The sequence below is a fragment of the Lutra lutra genome, chromosome 7 (assembly GCF_902655055.1).
Source record: "Lutra lutra chromosome 7, mLutLut1.2, whole genome shotgun sequence".
In the NCBI taxonomy this organism is placed as follows: domain Eukaryota; kingdom Metazoa; phylum Chordata; class Mammalia; order Carnivora; family Mustelidae; genus Lutra; species Lutra lutra.
Window position 1 is genome coordinate 9,248,621 of NC_062284.1, and position 20,537 is coordinate 9,269,157.

The 20,537-nt window shown below is 49.0% G+C and overlaps 1 protein-coding gene across 6 annotated transcripts in view; it reads right to left on the bottom strand.

The window, feature by feature from the left end:
* The window catches only part of AKAP13 (A-kinase anchoring protein 13), a 330,885-nt gene that overhangs the window by 19,701 nt on the left and 290,647 nt on the right, over positions 1 to 20,537 (bottom strand). For 3 of the 6 annotated variants that reach the window (XM_047736222.1, XM_047736224.1, XM_047736223.1), the window contains 9 exons: positions 17,759 to 17,826; positions 15,598 to 15,664; positions 10,985 to 11,120; positions 8,848 to 8,960; positions 8,126 to 8,278; positions 7,258 to 7,508; positions 4,801 to 4,926; positions 4,570 to 4,687; positions 3,789 to 4,037 (listed from right to left, as the gene is read on the bottom strand). In XM_047736222.1, the coding sequence (XP_047592178.1) occupies positions 3,789 to 4,037; positions 4,570 to 4,687; positions 4,801 to 4,926; positions 7,258 to 7,508; positions 8,126 to 8,278; positions 8,848 to 8,960; positions 10,985 to 11,120; positions 15,598 to 15,664; positions 17,759 to 17,826 (1,281 nt within the window). The remainder of the gene's footprint in view (positions 1 to 3,788; positions 4,038 to 4,569; positions 4,688 to 4,800; positions 4,927 to 7,257; positions 7,509 to 8,125; positions 8,279 to 8,847; positions 8,961 to 10,984; positions 11,121 to 15,597; positions 15,665 to 17,758; positions 17,827 to 20,537) is intronic. The other 3 variants (XM_047736225.1, XM_047736221.1, XM_047736226.1) reach the window with 2 other exon arrangements.

The following is a 20,537-nucleotide window of genomic DNA, read 5'->3' on the forward strand; positions in this document are numbered from 1 at the left end:
GGGGAAGAGGGTGGGGTGATGGACACTGGGATATGTGCTATGGCGAGTGCTGTGAATTGTGTAAGACTGATGTACCTGTACCCCTGAAACAAATAATAACATTATATGTTAACTAAAAAAATACCTCAGTCTAATGAAAGGCAGACTTCCCCCACACCCGCAGGACAGAAGGGCTCCGCAGTGCCCTCTCATTTCATAGGTACATGGGAACACAATGGCTCGTCCCCTGGCTCGAAGAGATCCTAGCCAGCCTCAATGGCTCTCTACCACAGAAGCGGCCTGCTCTTCCTCTCAACTCAAACAAAAGCCAAAGTGAGATCTCTACTTGGATCTAGTATCCAGAAAATGCCACAAACTCTCGCTCTGTCAGAGAACACGAAGAGGCATTTCCAGTGCGGCCCTCAAAGTCCGGCATCTCCAGAGAACTAAGAGACTGGCCCCTCTGTGTCACCTTCCCCCTACAAGTCCTTGGGGAAAGAGCAGAGCTGACTTAAGCAGCCCCCTCCCAGGTTGCCAGGCCCCTTCTGACTTTCTCTCTGCGTCTGCCACAGCGGGAAGCCCCTCTGTGTACTTCACGGCACGGCTACGAAGAGAGCAGAAGCAAGGACAGCGGGTTCCTGGGTGGTACGGTTTCAGCATAGACCAACCAGCCTGCCGACGACTATTCTGTGGGCTATTAGTTTTTTTTTGTTTGTTTGGTTTTTTTTTAAAGATTTTATTTATTTATTTGACAGACAGAGATCACAAGTAGGCAGAGAGGCAGGCAGAGAGAGAGAGAGAGGAAGGGAAGCAGGCTCCCTGCTGAGCAGAGAGCCCGATGCGGGGCTCGATCCCAGGACCCCGAGATCATGACCCGAGCTGAAGGCAGAGGCTTTAACCCACTGAGCCACCCAGGCGCCCCAGGCTATTAGTTTTGGCAAGTTTCTCAAAGTTTACTTTTAAATAATTTGGGTAGCTGCCAAAAAAGAAAAAAAGAAGTTTCAAAACGCAAGTTTCCACTTCGTTGCATGCTGAGGCTTCTGGGATCAGCATCAGTGGATCAGAGAAAAACAAGCCCGTCCCTCTCGGTGGGTGCCCAGCGCAGGCCTGGTTGTTCCTGGCATGAGCTCGCCCGAGGGGAAAGGGCTCCCACCAACCCCAGCTGCACTGGAGGCCTTCAGGCCGGAGAGCCTTCCCGCTGCCACTGGCTGACCACAGCTTCATGCCCACAGCTGGAATCCGTTCGCTGTCACTCTGGGAACGAGTGCGTATGTGCCCAGGAAAGAACCAAGTGCTGGCTCTAGGCAGCGGCCGCTCCAGGAAACTCAGGCCCTGTAAGAGGAGGCAGGCGCTTCCCAAGGGCCTGGCTGCCTCAAGGCCGGTCCCAACGGGGCAGTGCGGGAAGAGTCCCGATTTGGGCTTCTCCCAGCATCTGGGGACTGGGCCTGGAAGGAGGGAGGGAGCCTCAGGGATCACCTAGTTCAAGTTCACTGTGGAGCAGAGAGCCACATCTGCTGGAAGTAGGAAGGGCTCAGTCTTTTCTCTGAAAGGCTCCTTCCCTTCCTTTCCATGCACTCTGGCACCCCAGGCCCAGTGTGCTCGCTCCTGTCCCTGTCACCAGCCTCTCCCCACTCTGGCGGCTCTCTCACTGCTTCCACTAGAAAACAAGCTAATGTATCCCTTCCCTGCTGAAAACCCTCTGTCTGGAACCCATTCTTTGCCCACCCCAAGCCGCAGTGTCGCATGTCCGTGTCTCCAACTGATGAAGCCACTCTTTGCCCACAGCCCCAGCCCTCCCTGCCACCGTCTCTGCTGCCTGAGAGCCGGGGGTGCCTGCCCTTCAGCCTTTGGGACTAACTCAGTGCCAGTCCCCACTGCCTCCCCGAGTGCTTAGTGCGGCCCTTGGTTCCAGCACCCGCAGACTGTGGACAAGTACCTCCTCACTGGCCTCTTCATTTGGAGCCTGACTTCTAGGCATGGCCAGCTTTGTTCGCCTATGAGACCTGGGACATCTATACTGTTTGCTCCAAACATGGTGAAAGGCTAGTTAAGCCTCCAGGGTAGTAGCTGACAGCAGCCTCCTGCAGTGTTCTGACCCATGAGAGCTGAGAGAGAGGCCCTAGCCTTGCTTTTCTGTCAGCAGAGCTGACGGCTCGGGGCCGACCTGCCTCGTGCATGCAGCTCGCGGGGGCCGGGACGGGTGTGCTCAGGGCTGCTGGGGAAATCAGAGCTGTCACACAGGCCTAGCCAGTACAGGTTCAATGAAAAGATTTATTTAAAAAAAAAAAATCAGATGTAGAGATGAATTAACACACCTCACAGTTACTTCCTTAAACTTGAAGTAGCTCAACCTTTAAAAGAAAAAAATTAAAACTAAATGGGAAATTAGTATCTTTTATGATTTCGTGCTTAGAGGAAGATAAAAGAGATGAATATCATCAAGTTTAATAATCTATCTCGTTGGTATGAATGAAGCACACGTTCCTCTAGGAAAGGTCGTCTTGGGAGCTGAAAAGTCCTCTGCCATCTCTCTTCAGAACAAGTGATGTGTTTTTAATCTCGGACTCTGAATCGCTACCTGATGGGGCTTCCCCTTCTTGCAACTGTTCCCAGAGACCCCAACCCCAGAAGTGTTGCCCATTTCTGTAGGGGAACATGCTTTCCTTAATAGCCTGGGTTCTTGTAGTAATCTTACACTTGGCTTTTTTTTTTTTTTCCTTTTTAAACTGCTTTATGACCTTCACAATATACAACGAGTGTCTCTCCACAAGAGACATAACACCAGAAGGTTTACAACAACGGTGCACAGAGAACATTAAGTTCGGGAGGCAGGTGTGTCTTCCTATGAGCTTGAGGGAAAACATGAGCATTCGAGGCCTAGGCCACACTCCTCACGACGGCCACGGTAAGGGGGGGTCAGTGCTAAGTGGCTGCAGACGACAGCTGACCTGCTTTTCCCTCCGCTATCTCACCTCCTCCTGAGCCCCCTCCCTCCTTCCTGGGGCTCTCTGAGGCGCTGAGCTGTGCTGCAGGACACGACCGCCGCCGACTGACTCGAGGCACATGAGACAGCCACCGGCTTCCAGGGCAGGGCCACCAGCTCTCCGCTAGTAGCAACGTGCTCCTTTGCAACCGTTCTTCCATTTTCCAGGCTGGCGTGAGTTTTTTTTCCTTGTTCCTCTTTGGATGCCACTGCTCCTGGGCCTGTCCTTATGGTCTCCCGCTCCTGATTCTCAACACGAGGGCCACACCGCAACATGCAGACCCGCACACCAGCTCCCCCTCTGCCCTCTACTCTCGGGGGCTGCCCCCCACCTGCACGCCCTTGGGGCCACCTTCTTTGCTTTAAAAAAAAATTTTTTTTTTCCATTTTCCCTAACTGCACTATTCTCTTGTTATCTTACTGGAGGAGTTTATGATCTCCTAACTTATCTCAACCTCATCCTTTCTGATACAAAATTAAGAACAATTAAAGGTCCGCCACTCCAGTGTGATGTGTGGATGTGGGCTCCCTAGGAAAAACCTGGTGGTGGATTTCTATTTTCTTTTTTTTAAGATTTATTTATTTGACAGAGATCACAAGTAGGCAGAGAGGCAGGCAGAGAGAGAGAGAGAGAAGTAGGCTCCCTGCTGAGCAGAGAGCCCAATGTGGGACTTGATCCCAGGACTCTGGGATCATGACCTGAGCCCAAGGCAGAGGCTTAACCCACTGAGCCACTCAGGCGCCCCCTGGCGGTGGATTTCTAACAAAAACCTCTGAACTTCGCCTGCTCTCTGGTACGCGCGTAGACTCGAAGAGCGAGCCTTACCTTTCAACCTTCCGGCCGCGTTCTTCAGAAACACACCCCCGTCCCGCACAAGCTTCTTCCGCTTCAGATCCTCCTTGGCAAACATCTGGCCGCTCTTCATCCGCATGATCGACTTGCTGTCTGTCTTCGTATAAATCTCATTGAGACGCACTTTCTTTTCGTAACTTGCCACTTTGCTGTCCACAGCTCCTATCACGTCCTTCACCAGGCTCAGGGACTGAGCCAGATCCTCCTGCTCCACGTCATTGTCTTGGAAGGAAGGAACAGTCCCATTTTAATCGAACCTCTCCGACAAGGAGGGGGAAACCTACTTCCTGGCTCCACACTACCATTTTCCTTCTGGGGACAGGCTGGTAGCGTGTCGGATAGAGTGGGACCAACAAAGCAAAGGTCACATGCCAATCCCGGTCATAAAGTTAATTCTAAATAAAGAGAGATGTTTTCACTGACAGACACAACACGCCATTCCACGCCACGTCCTGAAGCAGGAGGACCCGACAACTTCAGGGAGGGAGAGGAGCAACAATTTTTTAACTTCTTTGTTTTACTTCACTTTCAACGGAACTGCCTAGGAGCAGGGTTCGCTGGGAGAGAGAAACCTGTCGTCTGGCGACAAAGCATTTCAAATTTTCACTTAAGAAAATGGTTTTTAAGGCAAAACACAGGCTCTCTCATAGACCTGCGAGAGCCTGAGGGAGCTCTTCCTTGGGGCCTCTTGCGCTGCCGGACAGACGGGAACCAGCCTGCGGATGGACATGACTGGGTGAGGAGGGAGGCTCACCTTTGGTACACTGCAGTATTCTTTGGAATAAAACTGGGTATTTGGTGATCCGCTGGGTCACCAGCAATATGCACTCTGGGATGCCCAGCCTCCTCACCACGGCGCTGCTCATCTTCTTCTGCAAAGGACAGAACGGATCATCAGGAACTACAAGAGGGATGCTCCGTCCCTGTCCCTGACCGCGCCAGTGCCCCGGACCGCGGTGCGGAGTTCCAGGGTTCCCACCCGTACCTTCACGAATGCCTGGAACCGCTTATCCTTGGTATAAATGTCTTTAAAGTAGTTCACAGACTGGTTGTGCTGCCCACAGAACTTGCCATACGTCTTCTTTAAGCGCTCTGCGTTCTCCCCTGAAAACTGTGGAGGAAAGAGAACAGAAGTTAAGTCGGAGCTCAGGGGGCTGGACTTTTACCAACATTTGGATGCGGTTTCCAGGTCTGTTTGTAAAACCCAAGCATGCTTCCCCAAGAATTCCCCCCAAAGATTAAAAAGGCACAGCACTTTGGGAAACAGTCTGGAAGTTCCCCAGAAAGCTACGCAATGTGCGACCGGCAGTTCCGCTCCAAGGCACGGAACTTGCTGCACACAAACACCTGGATATGAGAGTTCACGGCCGCCATATTCCCAAGTGCCCCCAAGTGGAAAGAAACCAAATGTCCCTACAAGGATAAATACGACGTGGCAGACACACAGGATGGACCATTATTCAGCCGCGAGAAGGAGTGGAAGATGGATACGTGTCACAATACTGATGAACCTTGAAAGCATTATCCTACACGAAACAAGCCAACTGCCAGGTCCTATGTTGTTTTACTCCATTTACACAGTAAGTCCAGACTAGACGAGCCCACAGGGACAGTGAGCAGATCAGTGGACGCCTTGGCGGAGGCAGACAGGGGTCGGGTGATGAAGATACTCTGAACTAAGTGTGACGACGGCCGCCTGACTCCGCGGACACAGCAGAAACCACGGAGCGGGACGTTCTTTTCTGAGCTGTAGACTTTCAACGGGGCATTATATGGCATATGAATTTACTTCATTAAACATGTTATATATATTTTAAAAAAACAACCACCCAGAAATACCTACGTACTGTGCACTTAAGTCATGCAAAATGTGTTCTAATTTCCATTTGTTGTAAGCACGGTGGTAAGACAGGGAGGCTCACTAGAAGTTTTCCTGTGAGATAGACTTACAGACTTCACCTGGATAAGTTAGGAAGGTATCAGAAACGGCTATTACCGAAGGATCTGCTCAGCTCATCTACCTCAGGCCAGCAGTGCTAACCATTCTGCGTGGCCTTTCATCATTCCTAAAACATGTGCGATCTCAATGGCCCGCCTGAAGAAACGCTCACTTTGGGGCAAACCAGTGAGTTTCTGCATGGGGTCTGTGTGACACACGCTAAGCGCATCGACTTCCCCTGTACTGAAAACCTCTGAAGGCCACGCAAACTGATCCTTACCAGAAGAACTCAAGGAAAGGTTCAGGGTGGCAGCTTCTCTCTCTCCCCTTCACCACGGGGAGGCTGAGGCAGAGATTTCAGGTGCTCTGCTCCCTTCACGAAGCAAGTGCTCTAACAGGGTGATTCTAGAACTCCCACAGAGAACCAACAAATGGATGCCATGGGGGCTAAGACAGGAATCCTACCGTCAGAGATCTTACTAGAGGACGGGCACTAGTACAGAGAGCCACGGACAGCGCCAGTTAAGGTTAGATGAGGCACCTGCGCAGGTCTGAAGGCAGAGAAAGGGACATGGAAAATGCTGGGAGGGGATGTTTGGGGAGGAAAGGGCCTCACTTGCAGAGCTGATGGCTCCCACTTTGAGGCCCCATTTGTGGCAGACAGCTGCCTTCCGGCGTGGGCTGCACTGTGTGTGCATTTACCTCCTGCCATGCCTTTGTTCCCTTGGGAGCACGGGGACCCTGAGGCACAGGTCGATGCTGTGTCTGCCTTTGCGGTAGAGACGCCTAGTGAATATGTGGGAAAGGGATGAATGAATACACTAGTGAATTAATGAGGTGAGGGGCACGGGCAGAAGAACATAAGGGAAGGACAACCCTTCCAGTTCTCGGGCAAATGTTCCAGCAATGAAGCCTCCGCTTCTCCAGCCCAGACCTGCTGGGGAGGGAGAGCTGGTGGCCGGTGTGCTGGGCCGCTTTGTCTGTGAAGGTTAAACCAGCAACACTTTTTGCAAAATAACTTCTGGCCCAGCTATTTCTGAGTAGGGTTGAAACCTTGATGAAAATATCAGCAAGATCTACTTTATGAATTATTTTACAGATACTTTCTTACTCAATTTTTATGCTCAGCTGGTTTTGAGATAAATGAGTTCCTTTTGATTTGAGGCACAGGGGACACCGAGGTTCCAACAGAGAGCTTTTGATTTCTTAAACTACCCTGTCTCGAGTGACGGTCTGGATGCTGAGAAAGGAAAATGGACTGAGTGTCTCCCCCATATGCTAGATATTTTGTGTACACATTCCTTTTAATTTAAAAAAAATAGTGTTAGGAGAGAAAAATCTGTCCTCACTTACAGAAAAGGACACCTGACGCTCAGAGAGGTTCAGCAACCTAAGCTTACACAGATAACGAACAGTAGAGCCAGGACGTCAATGAGTGGCTGCTGAACTGCAAAGCTTCACTTTTTACCCCATTTTGTGGGAAAGAGCCTTCCCGCTGCTCACCTGATTCACCAGCACATCTCCCATCCTCTTGATGAGAAAGTTCTTTTCGCTTTTATCCACCAGAGACTCCTTCTTCCGCTCCAGGATCCTCTGGAAGAACTGGCTATGGATACTGATCAGCTCGTCCAAGCAGGGGAACAGCTTCTCCACCGTCTGCTGCTCGAAGAGCAGCTCCGTCATCATCCCGCGGCTGTACACGTCGCTCATGATCTTCAGCGTCCGGATGTGGTGCAACTCGGTCTGCATCAACTCTGAAGGACGACAGAGCTCAAAGGTCAGCAATGTAACTTTAAAGGATTCTCCTTCAAAGGTCATCCGTGGCCACTGAGAGCCCACTTTGGTTTAAACACCCACTTTGTGTGTTTAGAGCACAATTTAGACTTAAAAACTAGGTCAAAAGCTTCTCTCCCCTCAAGTGTTCTCATCTTATTCCTCTACTTCGTGTGACCTACAGTGTTTTCTGACAGCGTACTGGACTCCATCACTCTTAAATGGTGGTTTCCCAAGTGGTCTTCATTGGATTCAGAGCCTTTCGTAATTTACTGTGTCCCATTTCCTAGAAATGACTCGTGCTTGGTTTCCCGTGCAGCTGAGGAAGCAAACTGAACAGCCACAAGAGATCTCTTTCCAGGGTGACTGTGTAAGTAAGCACTCACAGTCAATAAAATGTTCAACGAAATTGAAGGAAACAATTTTAAAGAGGAAAGGACAGAAATTAAGATCATGTCCCTAGACCTCAAAGTTTTTAAGGAAAATCTCTGACATGCTACATACTTGAAAACTGGCTTTCCACGGTCTAGCGGCTCCCTTGATAAAAACTGCTGCACGATGCAAACCCAGGATTGGCAGGGCAAGTGCAGAGTCTCACCGTAAATCACTTCTTGTCGTTTGACCACATCTTTCTTTTGCTGTTTCAGAAACTTGCTGTCTACGATGCGACTCCAGGACTCGGCTTCTAGTTGCTTGGATTCCATCTCAAAGTCCCCCATTAGCTGTCCTTCATTCATGTCTGTACCTACTCCTCAAAATACCAGAAGATCAGGATCAAAATCTGGGGTCTGTGAGCTCTCCAAAGCCTACCCCGGGCTCTCCTCGGGTGATGATGTCGTAAGACACACACAGAGCATTAACACGCAACGTTCACAGAATGCACAGTCTAGTACCAGAAAGAATCATTTCCTGTTTGGGAGTGACACACTCCACATTCATGGCTCTGGGCAAGAGATCACATAAGTCAAACGTGACTGAGATTCGGGATTCCCATGTGAATAAGGAATTGAAAAGGACCCGGTAACTTTACTAGTTGAAGAGACTGGGTTACAACCTGCCCAGAGAGCTACGGCTGACCGTGTGCCAAAAGTCTAGGGCCAGAAAAAATGTGTGTACTAGAGAGCGACCACAGGAAACTCCATGACATCCCTCAACGGACAACTATCTAACAACGGGTAAGTCTGATACCATTCATTATAAAGCGTTTGGTGACTCATAGACAAGTTAGAGAACCTTCACAGGAGTAAGCAAAAGGCAGGTACTGTTACTCCATTAACACTTACATTCAGGGATAAGACACACGCCATAACTTCCTCTTACCCTCGTCAGTTAGCGACTCTGTTGACTCATTGACCTTGCTGATTTTATTGAGTGAGTCTGTTGAATGAGACAGGAATTTCCAGGTGTTTGATATGTTCTCGTCATTGCCAACTCTGGAGACAAAAAGAAGCACCTACTGTCAAATACACATTGATAAACCATGGTCTGCTTTCTCAAATGAGTACCTGAAAAACTCTAAAATGACAGCTGTCTGTAAGTACCCAGTGATGGAAGACAAATTACTTAAGTCAGGTACTCAGCAACATGCAACATAAACTATTAATGAAGGTCAGAGATCTCTAACATCACTGCAAACTTGAACTTCTCGAGCCTTCAATTTTTTTTAATGATAGGTAACAAGAGAATCTTATTCCCTTAAACTCTACACACAGTATACAAGAAAATTCTCTATTTGAAACTCACCGTGTGACCACTAACTTTAATTCCTTATTCTCTAAATAATTGTAGACCAAGCACTTTCTAATAAACTGTACTCCCTGGGACTTTCTCAAACCCCAACCCGCCCGCTAGCACAGGAGGCCCCCAGGGAACGTTTCTGGTAGGACACAAAAGCAAGCCAGAGTCATTTAACACTTTATTATTTTACTTAAAGACTAGCTTTTTTTTTTTTTTTTTTGAAGATTTTATTTATTTATTAGAGAGAGAGAGATCACAGGTAGAGAAGCAGGCAGAGAGAGAGAGGGAGAAGCAGGTTCCCTGCTGAGCAGAGAATCCAATGAGGGGCTCAATCCCAGGACCCTGAGATCATGACCTGAGCCGAAGGCAAAGGCTTAACTCACTGGGCCACCCAGGTGCCCCAAAAGACTATTTTTATTACTTACTTATTTATTTATTTAAAAGATTTTATTTACTTATTTGACAGACAGAGATCACAAGTAGGCAGAGAGGCAGGCAGAGAGAAAGGAGGAGGCAGGCTCCTGCTGAGCAGACAGCCTGATGCGGGGCTCGATCCCAGGACCCTGAATGACCTGAGCCGAAGGCAGAGGCTTTGACCCACTGAGCCACCTAGGTGCCCCCAAAGACTATTTTTAAAGTCATAATGCAAACACATTTTGAGACTGTAACAACTCTGAAAGGAGGGCTTTTTTTTTTTTAAATAAAGATTTTATTTATTTGACAGAGATTATAGATAGGGAGAGAGAGGGGAGGGAAGCAGGCTCCCTGCTGAGCAGAGAGCCCAATGCGGGATTTGATCCTAGGACGCTGGGATCATGACCTGAGCCAAATGCAGAGGCTTTAACGCACTGAGCCACCCAGGCACCCCTAAAGGAAGGTTTTTGAATAATGACAATACAAAGACAAAATAAAATACCTGAAACATATTTTTTTTAACAAGAAAACACTAGCCAGCACAGAGGTTAGGATGTACAGACAAAAGATTTGCATCCTTCAGTTAAGAATTTTGCTCCAGCCTAGGTTACGACAGATAGATGTTTTGAGTCCTACATTGGCGATGACTTCTTTGCTTGATGGGAAAGCAGGAGTCTTATTACCCCAAACAGCCAGCAACATCATAATTAGCCCTGTGCTAGCCATGTGACGGCTGAGGCCCGGACAGTCAGGGGCCAGAGCAACTTTTGCAGGGACCACAAAAGGACCTTAGTGCAAATGAGTGAGTGGGGACCTAAGAGTCATAACTGGCCCCATCCTTCACTGCTGTGGAACCGACTCAAGGATCAAGATGCAAACCCAGGAAAGAGATTTATAAAGAGCAGAAGAAATACTAGGTTCATCTGACCAACAGGGAAGTGTAATATCTGAAAATGTAAGCGGTTACAAACAAAAATCAGAAATAAGTCATTCTACCTAACCCATTTTCACCTCTTAGTTTGATCTAAAAACCACCTCCTTACAACTCAGGTTCCTTAAAAGCGAAGCTGACCGGGCACAAAGCACAGGACAACGTGGCTGACGGCGTGTTTAAAGGGGTCCCTGCTACAAAATGGCGGGCATGACAGTGCATCAAAACGCACTCCCCATTCTCCATGTCTGTAACACGGGGGTGTGCACGTCATTATGTTACGTATTTTTCCCCTTGAAGACTCTGTCAAATGATACGGTTATTAAGCTCTTGTCACCTAGATGTCAACTGTGAGATCTTAAAATCCCCACTTACCCAGCAATGTTCTGTATGGAGACACTTTTGGAGAGTGAGACACTCTGCTGGGACCGTCTGTTGGCAAACATGGGAATGGCAGTGGCTTCATCCGCCAGGAGGACTGCAGATCGAGGCCGCTCCTTGGGCTGTGAGGCTGTAAAGATAAGAGAGGACACCGCCTGAACCACGTATCCAAGCTCATGAGTAGTGACTCATCTAACAAATGCCAAAAAGAACAAATTTCTTTAAAACAGCTTTGTCCTGGGAGTGTAAGTGGGTACAAAAACTCTACAGAAGACCATTTGGCAGTGTCTATTGAAACTACAAATGCCTACATATCCTTTGATGCAGTAATTCCTCTTTAGGATAGGTTTATTCTACCTTTTTTTCTTTTTTTAATGTAATCTCTGCTCCCAACATGGGGCTTGAACTCACAACGCCGAGATCGAGTCCCATGCTCCCCCGCTGAGCTAGTCAGGAGCCCTGGATATGTTCATTCCATAAGACATACTCGTAATGCTTAAAAGGACACATGTCCAAAGTCATTCAATGCAATGCTGTTGCTTAAAGCAAAATATAAGTAGCAAAAGGAGATGAATTAACAAATTATGGTACATCATACACTGACATACTATGTAGCTTTAAAACAAATGAGTACACTCTCCATGAACCAACACAGGGTCTCCAAGATAATACTGTAGGGGGGGAGGGGGGGATCAAGGCCCGGAACAAAGTTGCACAATAGACTCTCATGTTTTAAAAAAAGAAAAATAAGCCAAATTTGTATTTGCTTTACTTTCATAAAGAAACTTGAAGATACATATAAAACTAAGAAGAGTGGTTAGCTGTGGGGTGGCACGGAGATTAGGCAATGTAGATAAAGAATCATGGGTAATAGTATATATTTTTTTTAAAAGATTTTATTTATTTGACAGAGATCACAAGTAGGCGATAGGCAGGCAGAGAGAGGGAGAGAGAGAGAGGAGAGGAGGAAACAAGCCCCCAGCTGAACAGAGAGCCTGACTCAGGGCTCAATCCCAGGACCCTGGGATCATGACCTGAGCCGAAGGCAGAGGCTTTAACCTGCTGAGCCACCCAGGCGCCCTGGGTAATAGTATATTTAAACACAGAAAGTAACTCAAGGTAAAATAAAATAAAACTGGGAAAATTTTCTGGATAGAAGAAACCAGAGGTGAGAGAGCCCAGCATTCTGTGCGAGCGCCAATCCAGCCACATGGGAGGTGCTTGTGAAATTCGTAGACCCCAGCCCTTCTCATCCCTTGTGTGTGGGACCCGGGAGTCCACACGTTTTAGGAGCTCCCCAAGTGATCCTTCTGCACGTTGTTTGAGAATGCAGACTCTGACCAATTACTTTAATTTACAGCTGAGGAAAATGCAAAACGGTAGTGTCACCCAGCTAAGCTGTTCTCATACCGTGCAGGTCTCCTGAAATGCCCAGAGAGGAAGCTGAAGCTCTCACGTTACGCTTGAGTAGTCACCCTGGCATTTGGCTAACAAATTACTTTTCCTTGGTAACTGAGCTCGTGCCCCAGACTCGAGCTGCATGATCTTTCTATCCCCGCGAGAGTCAGGAGCTGCAACAAATAAGACTGGGACGGCTGCTGTGACATTCACGGTCTTGCGGGAGGTTTCTGACTTAATAAAAAATTAACGAAACCATTAATTTCCAATTCAAATTCGACTTAGAGGAAGGTGAGACAATAAAACATCAGAAACACGCTACGTGACCGTATGACCAGACCCTTTTGGCAGGAAGCACACGAGAAGCGTGAGATGTGGGTTTGCTCCAACAGGGAGTGAGTGCAATGGCAGAGAAGGGAATGTGCTGAAGTGTCCAAGGGCCTGGGGCCTGTCCTCGGTGTTTCAGGAGGGGGGTCAGAGAGCAGATACAATCTGACGTAGGAGGAGACGCTGGCTCTCGGAGAATGGTATGGATGTGGGTAGGTCGGAAGGAAAACAGGACATTGTGATGAGGAGAACTGTATGAACGAAGGCGGAGATAACCGTGTAGTACAGCACAAGTAAAAGAGAACAAAGGGAAAAAAGGAAAGAGGATGCATATAAAGAATCCGTAGAAAAGGCTAGAGAATCAGAATGAAGTCATGCTAAAGCGATAAAAGTGATAAAGAACAACTTTTATTTTTTTTAAATTAAAAAAAAATTTTTTTTAAGTAACCTCCACACCGAGTGTGGGGCTTGAACTCACAATCCTGAGATCAGGAGTCGCACGGACTCAGCCAGCGAGGTGTCCCAAGAACTTTATTTTTAAAGGACAGAATAGGGGGCGCCTGGGTGGCTCAGTGGGTTAAAGCCTCTGCCTTCGGCTCAGGTCATGATCCCAGGGCCCTGGGATCGAGCCCTGAGTCAGGCTCTCTGTTCAGCAGGGGGCTTGTTTCCTCCTCTCCTCTCTCTCTCTCCCTCTCTCTGCCTGCCTATCGCCTACTTGTGATCTCTGTCAAATAAATAAATAAAATCTATAAAAAAAAAATAAAGGACAGAATAACGGGGTGAAAATAACAGCTTTCCCTTGTTTGAAGCCAATCCCTACTCCAGTCAGGGAAGTGACGTAATATTTCCGAGCCTCAGTTTCCCTGTGTGGGGATGATGGTAGTAGCCAAAGCTAACACTCTGGAGGCCTACTAGGAGGCCTACTATCAGGTTCTTGATGGGTGTGATCTCATTTAAACCTGACAATCACCCACTGAAACGGTTTTCATCTGTTCAGAGGAGGGATGTAGTAAATGCCCAAGGTCACACGGCTACTGACTGGCAGGGCTGGGACTCAAACCCACATGACTTGAATCCACAATCTGTACTATTCACCACCATACTGCGTCAGGGGGTGTGAAACAGGAGTGAGAATACTTGTGGGGGTCAGAGGTAGCATACATAACCTAACATACAATAGGTATTTAAAACAAAAAAGAAAGATGTTAGTTCTGAAGCAAGGGATAATGTCCAAGAAAAAATGTTTATGGAAGAATAGACTGGTAGAAGGTAGTGGAATGGGTTGGATCACTGCTTACAGTGGGTGTCGGTCTGGCAAAACCTCTCTTATAGTAATCTACGAGCAAAGAGTGAGCATCAGCAGACTTAACCCACCTAGAGGGAACTCGCACGCTTCTGGAAGAACTCAGAGCAAGTCCGTGTGGAGCAGTGGTCCTCAAGCTTGAGTGTGCATCACACTCGCCCAGATGATCTGTTTGAGCACAGATCACTAGGCTCCACCTCTGGGACTTCTGACTTAGTCAATAGGGCCCAAGAATGTGCACGTCTTAACGATCCAGAAACTACACTTTGAGAAACACTGCCTTAGGGGGAAAACCACATGGGTTCCCGGAGAGCACATTAAGATGATACCCAGTACCGCATTATTTGTGGCGGCAGCTGAAAATGACTTAGATATCCATCTTCAGGGAACCGATAATTAAATTATGGAATGGGTTTACGGAAGAACGCCATGCACCCGAATCAAACAACAGCTCATACGTAAGAACATGCACAGATCTTAAAATGACAGACTGAGAAAAAAGAACCAAGAAGTGTAAGTCTTACCTAATACAAATGCAACACACAAAGCAGTTAAGATATTTTCAGACACAAACATCTGAGCAAAGACAGAACAGATCACAAGGCTATATGTTAAATAACTATATGGGCACTACGGAGGGGAAGGAAGGAGGATGGGGATGGGGAATGAGAAAGGGAGAACATTAAGTAAAACCAAAGTGGAGCCTTGCACACGCTGGCTAAAGACAGTACTATGTGAATGACTGAATTCTGTATACCACTTGAAGTCCTTGGGGAGAAAGAACTATTTACTTAACTTCACAGTTTATAAACTAAATTATAAAAAAAAATTTTTTTTAAAGATTTTATTTATTTGACAGAGATGACGAGTAGGCAGAGAGGCAGGCAGAGAGAGGAAGGGAAGCAGGCTCCCTGCTAAGCAGAGAACCTGATGTGGGGCTCAATCCCAGGACCCTGGGATCATGACCCCAGCCGAAGGCAGAGGCTTTAACCCACTGAGCCACCCAGGCGCCCCTAAAAAAAATAAAAAAATAAAAAAAAAGATTTTATTTATTCATTTGAGAATATGAGAGAGAGAGCGAGAACACACAGTGGGGAGGACCAGAGGGAGAAGCAGGCTCCCTGCTGAGCAGAGAGTCTGACACGGGGCTCGATCCCAGGACCCCGAGATCATGACCTGAGCCAATGGTAGATGCTCAATTGACTGAGTCACCCAGGTGCCCCTAAACGAAGAAGCTTAATCAGTAAGATCTCATTTTCTTTGCGCAACCCTGAGGCGCCAAAAACGAGTGTAACTGTCAACTCATGGAAGAGCAATTTCGAGATGTGTGGGATCACCTGCTTAAACACACAGACACAGGCTGCCTTTCAAGCAAATACACATACTAGTCTAGAAGACCTCCAAGGGAGTTTGATGGGGGAATACCAGGCTTTTGGTCAATCACCTGCAGCCCTAACTTAGCACAAAACAAATGCTCAAATCTTGATTAAGAATAACAGATGAATATTACAAAAGTGTGTTTAAGTCCTGAACCAGAGAGTCAAGATGGGCTGGAGGACAGGAGGACTGAGTGACTTACGCTTGCTTCTCATGATGACTGTTGGCAGCGAAGACGTGTCCTGTGCCTGAAGGCTCCCTCTGGGCTGCTGAAGGAAAAAGGAAATAAATAAACACACAAGGACCGCACCCACAACTTCTCTTGGGTCAGGTCTCAAGAGGCCCAGAGCAGGGAGAGAGCTCCAGCTTGGCTCGCGGCGGACGGTGCTCGGCATCCTACCCACCACCCCCACGGGCTCTTCATGCGGAACCTGCCAAGCGCCAGGACCCCGCAAAGTCTGCTTCTCCTGCCAGGAATGCCCTGTGCCCCTTCGCCCCAGGGTCTCCCTTGATTTCAAGACCACGGGAGAACCGCCTCTTGGGTAAAGCCCCCCATTACCTCCTTTCTTTTCCTCACCCAAGGCAGTGCCTGGCACGCCCTGAGGATCCGGCACAGATCTCCACCTAGCTGCCCTCATTTACGGTCACTGTCGGCCTGCCGTCTTCCCCTGAAGAGCGGCATCTGTGCCTTTTTTATCTCTGTTTCTCCAGTGACCAGCATCAACAAGGCACTAAACAGTCCTTAGGTACGAAACGAATTTCAGTTGAGATTTTTGTTGGGGCACGTGACAGAAACACTGTGTGTGAGCAATTACAGAGTGAACCAATTTACTCTGAGATAAACTATTAGTGGACACAGGTTACTTCCAATTTAAAAATGGAACTCTCCCTTTTAGGCTGTGTTCTCTTATAGGGGAGATGCTACCTCTACCGTTAGCCTTCTACAGAGTCTAGCACATTCCCAATAGCACGAAGTCCCGTCAGATCACAAACTCAGTGCCTGTGGGCTTAGGCGGGCAACAGGAGGAGGAGGCACGGGGGCGGGGTGGGGAGGGAACCCGCACATCCCTGCCAGGACGCAGCAGCCACTCAGCCCCCGGGGATTACACTTCTCATTCTTGTTCCCCAACATTTAGGGACCTAGACCGCCAGATTCCATGCTGGATGGTTAGGATCTATCAACGGGTCAAACATTCCTGACTTCAGACTGCTTGGCAAGTTCGGTCTTACACGCTAGTGGGAAGAAGGTGCAGTCCACGCAAAATACATGTGGAAGTAAATACAGGCTGTTATGCAGAAACTCTGAGAAGGTGAGAAGTACTACGGAGAATAGGAAAAAGAGACAGCTGAAAATCGGGAATGCTGGCTACGAAAAAATAACTAGGGTTGTGAGATCTTCCAATTTTTTAAGGAGAAATTAGATACGAAATGGGATTAAAAAACAAACTGCATCATCAACAAAAATACTTCGAGAGCCAACCATAACTGGTGTCGATGGGCTGGTAAGATCTGGGGCACAGAAGTGTGTCATTTTTACACCGGCTCAGACTCTCGGCCCCTGCATCATCTGGGAACTTAGAAATGCAAATTCCTGGGCCCCACCTGGAGTGTGCAGGGGAGAGGGGAGCAGGGAATGGTCTTTCGGCAGGTCCCCGAGGGGACTCTAACGCACACTCAGTCTAGTGTGAGGCCGCTGCGCAAGACAGACGTCTGCTCTCTGACGAAGCCCATGGCAGGCTGCGCATCGTGTAGATGCAGCTGGAGAGTGCTCCTCTGACAAGGACAGAAGGACATTTATTTACAGGGGACTAGAACACCAAAAACCACGGACGCTACCTCGAAGGTGGGCCCCCAAACCCACTCTCTCGAAGGGCCATCCGACAAGTGGTGCCCATTACCACACAGCACGTGCAATCCCTCCCCACGCCGGGCGCTGCCTCTTCCTGCATCAGGTGACCAGAGCCAACTGCTCCATGCCTTGTGGACACCGGTGCCACGGGCAGGCCACGTCCAACCCTCCCCCACCGAGCTCCCTAGCAGCTCAAAGCCCGAGTGCCACCTGCTGCCCGCAGCAGGTGTGTGTGAGCAGCAGGGCGGGCCCGCAGGCGTGCTTCGGAGCAAAACCACTTCGACAGCAACACAGAGACGCTCGAAATGCAGAGAAATGTGCATTTAACACGAGATTTCTGAAAGAATTTTGTTTTCCAAGAGCCACAGATTCCCAAGTGTGTCAGTGAAGAAGAGACTCGGTCGCTTCTGAGAAGAATGACGGTTTGGTTGTTTTGGTCTCAGGGTTGGTACCAAATGATCACAACAAACAAAAACCCCAACCAGGCCTCTCCTCACCCCAAAGAATGTCTTACCTTCATTTTGACCTTTGCACAGGAGGCCAGGCTTTCTCTGCAGCCTTTGTGGACAAATGCACCGCAACCTGGAAAGTAAGCAAAGCCCAAGGTGACTTCGACCAGGTTGAGAGATCTGGGACTCTGCCTCCCCGCGGCCACAGCCGCCCGTGGATTCCCGAGGAAAGTCACTTGCAGGTCAGAAGGCGGCTCTAACTGGGATTAAAGACTGTGGTCCCTGCCAGAAAGCAGGCGCGTGACATCATGAGGAGGAGGAGAGAGGAGAGCAGATGTGATTTCTGAGTCACCGAAACGAGAAGTCTGGAGCCTCTCAGGCGGGAAGCTGAGCGCTTACCGAGCAAAACGGAAAGTAAAAGTGTCTGCCGTCAACATGGGAGGTCGAAGTCACAAATCCACAAACAGAGCCCCTTGCCGGGACTTGGGATATCCGCATGGCTGTGTCAAAGGCAGAGTGGGAATCGAGAGCCCGTTTATGGCCTTCTGCTTGGGATCGTCACCACCCCGAGCTTCCTCCCGCCCAGCGGAGTCAGGAGATGCAAAACAGAGGTGCTCAGAACCGTCCCAGGCACGTCAGGGCATCCTGACTCGGGATCAAGTGGGAGACTTCCTGAAAGACGGAGGGGAGACCACATCTGCCTATGACACGAGCCTCACCCTTATTTCTTACTCCCTTGGCGCCCAAGCCACTGACGCAGAAACCTACCCCTCTGGGCCTCAGAAGGGCTGCTGTCAGCTCCTGCTGCTGCTATGAGGTCATAAAACAGAACCACGCCAGGAGGCCAGAGGGGAAGCAGAAACAAACAATGGATCTGTCTGTGGGGACACTGGGTGACGAGAGCCTCTCCAGGAAGGCTCCCTGAGAAAATCAACCAGACACCATTCAACAGGCAGCACCACAGGCCCACTTCCGCTCACTCACGGTGGGCCGAGACGCCTCTTCCCATAGGCCCTTTCTCAACAGTTGCTCCCGCCATACCTACTCGGTTCACGGAGCTCTAGTGCCGCCTGTCACGTCGTACCGTCATGGTCTCCCAGTGTTCTACAGAGTGCTGCCATCTCTTGCTGAGTCTCTATGTCTCTCTAGCACGGGGCCTGGCTCACGGCTCCTATTCAAGACCTACTAGGTCTCCTCTATCCAAAGGCCAAGTGCCCTGACACGACCTGATTATAAGACGTGAGATGCCAACTCATTAGCACTGACAGAAGCCCAGGAGGAACTGCTAAGCAGGACATCTGATTTAGGTCCTGGCTCTGCTAGTTAGTGTGGCACATGCAAGTCGTTCCGTAGTGCCTCAGTTTCCCCATCCAGTAAATGAGAGGAGGGTCCACATTCTCTCTTGGGAGAATTTTTCAAAGTAAATTCCACTGGAGTGTCCCACAAGGTTCACGCAGCTAAAGACTTCAGCTTCTGTGTCATCTGAATTACCACTAAGGTGGCCCCAGCCACCCCACAGGTTACAGCCAGGGAAGGGCCCTGACTGAAGAACCTTGACAGAGGCCACCACCACCCAGGAGGCTAGCAAGAGCACGTCTGCTTTTGTCAACAGGATGGGCCACAGTCGCAACCAGTCTGGGGTCCTGGGGGTGGGGTGAGGCTTTATTCTGGGCCTTTCCCTCCTAGGCCTGCCTCTGTCCCCATCTAGCTGACCTCTTCTGGCTTCACCCCTCGTGACATTCACTCTCTAGTCACCTTTCTGTTAACAAACCTGAAGAGACACCTAAGTTCCTTTACCAATGGCAGGACTTGGAGAGGCTCTGCTGAGAAAGGCTAACGTTGGTACCAAAAAGAGGAAAATACCAGAAGTAACTCAGTCAAAACTCTATTCCTGCCCCGCCCTGTGTTCTCCTCCAGGAGCAGATGGCAAGGGAGTGATCTGGATGCCATGGTCCTTGTCATGTCTACCGCCTGCGGTCACCCCCATGTGAGCGGTGAGCTTCTCTAGAAGTCGGTGGTGAGAGAGACGTTATGTGCCAGGAACGCTGGGGTTTCTCAGCAATGTCCCTTTCTGGGCATAAAGAAAGAGACCCCCTGGGGAGTGACTCATTCTAATTAGGAAAAGTAAACATTTGGAGGATGTTTCTCTAAAGAACCGGAAACCACTGGCTCTCATTAATTTGTCCAGTTCTCTGTGACTTGAAAATAAGGATCAATTTTGATAAAGAAGTCACTGTTTTACTACTGAGAGAAACAGTAGAACCACACGCAGAAATCCAGGCAACTCCTGAGATGCCAGTGTGGCTCTGCCCTTATTTGCATTTATGCAACGTCCTATTCCAGGACCCAGACCCGGGGGAAGCCGGGCTGGAGACGTCATGCCTCCCCAGCCAGCAGTCTTCTAGGGAAGTCCCAAAGAGGCAACAGGTGGGCTGGACCGTTTGTCTTCACTGGTTTGTACTTAGCTTTGTTTTTGGCCTCTCACCTCCCAGACACTCTTCGGTGGCTCCCATCATCTTTAGGGTAAAGCTCAAATTTCCCACTTGGCTTGATATGGCCTGCCATGCATGAACTTCCAGATGCTCACTGTGTTTTTGGTCGTGCCTGTGAGCCCTGAGCAAACAGTCTTTTGTGCTTGTGTCCCTTTCCCTGACTGGGTTGGCAGGACTCACCTCAATGAAGTCCTGACTCACCGGGGAAAGAAAAGACTTCCCACCGCTGCTCTTCTGGAATTCCACACTGGCCTCCATCACAGTACTGGACTGGCCGCTCTGTTCCACTGGAGAGAAAACTCCTTGAGGGAGTCTCACTTTGTCTTTTACAACTTTTAGATCCCCATGCCCA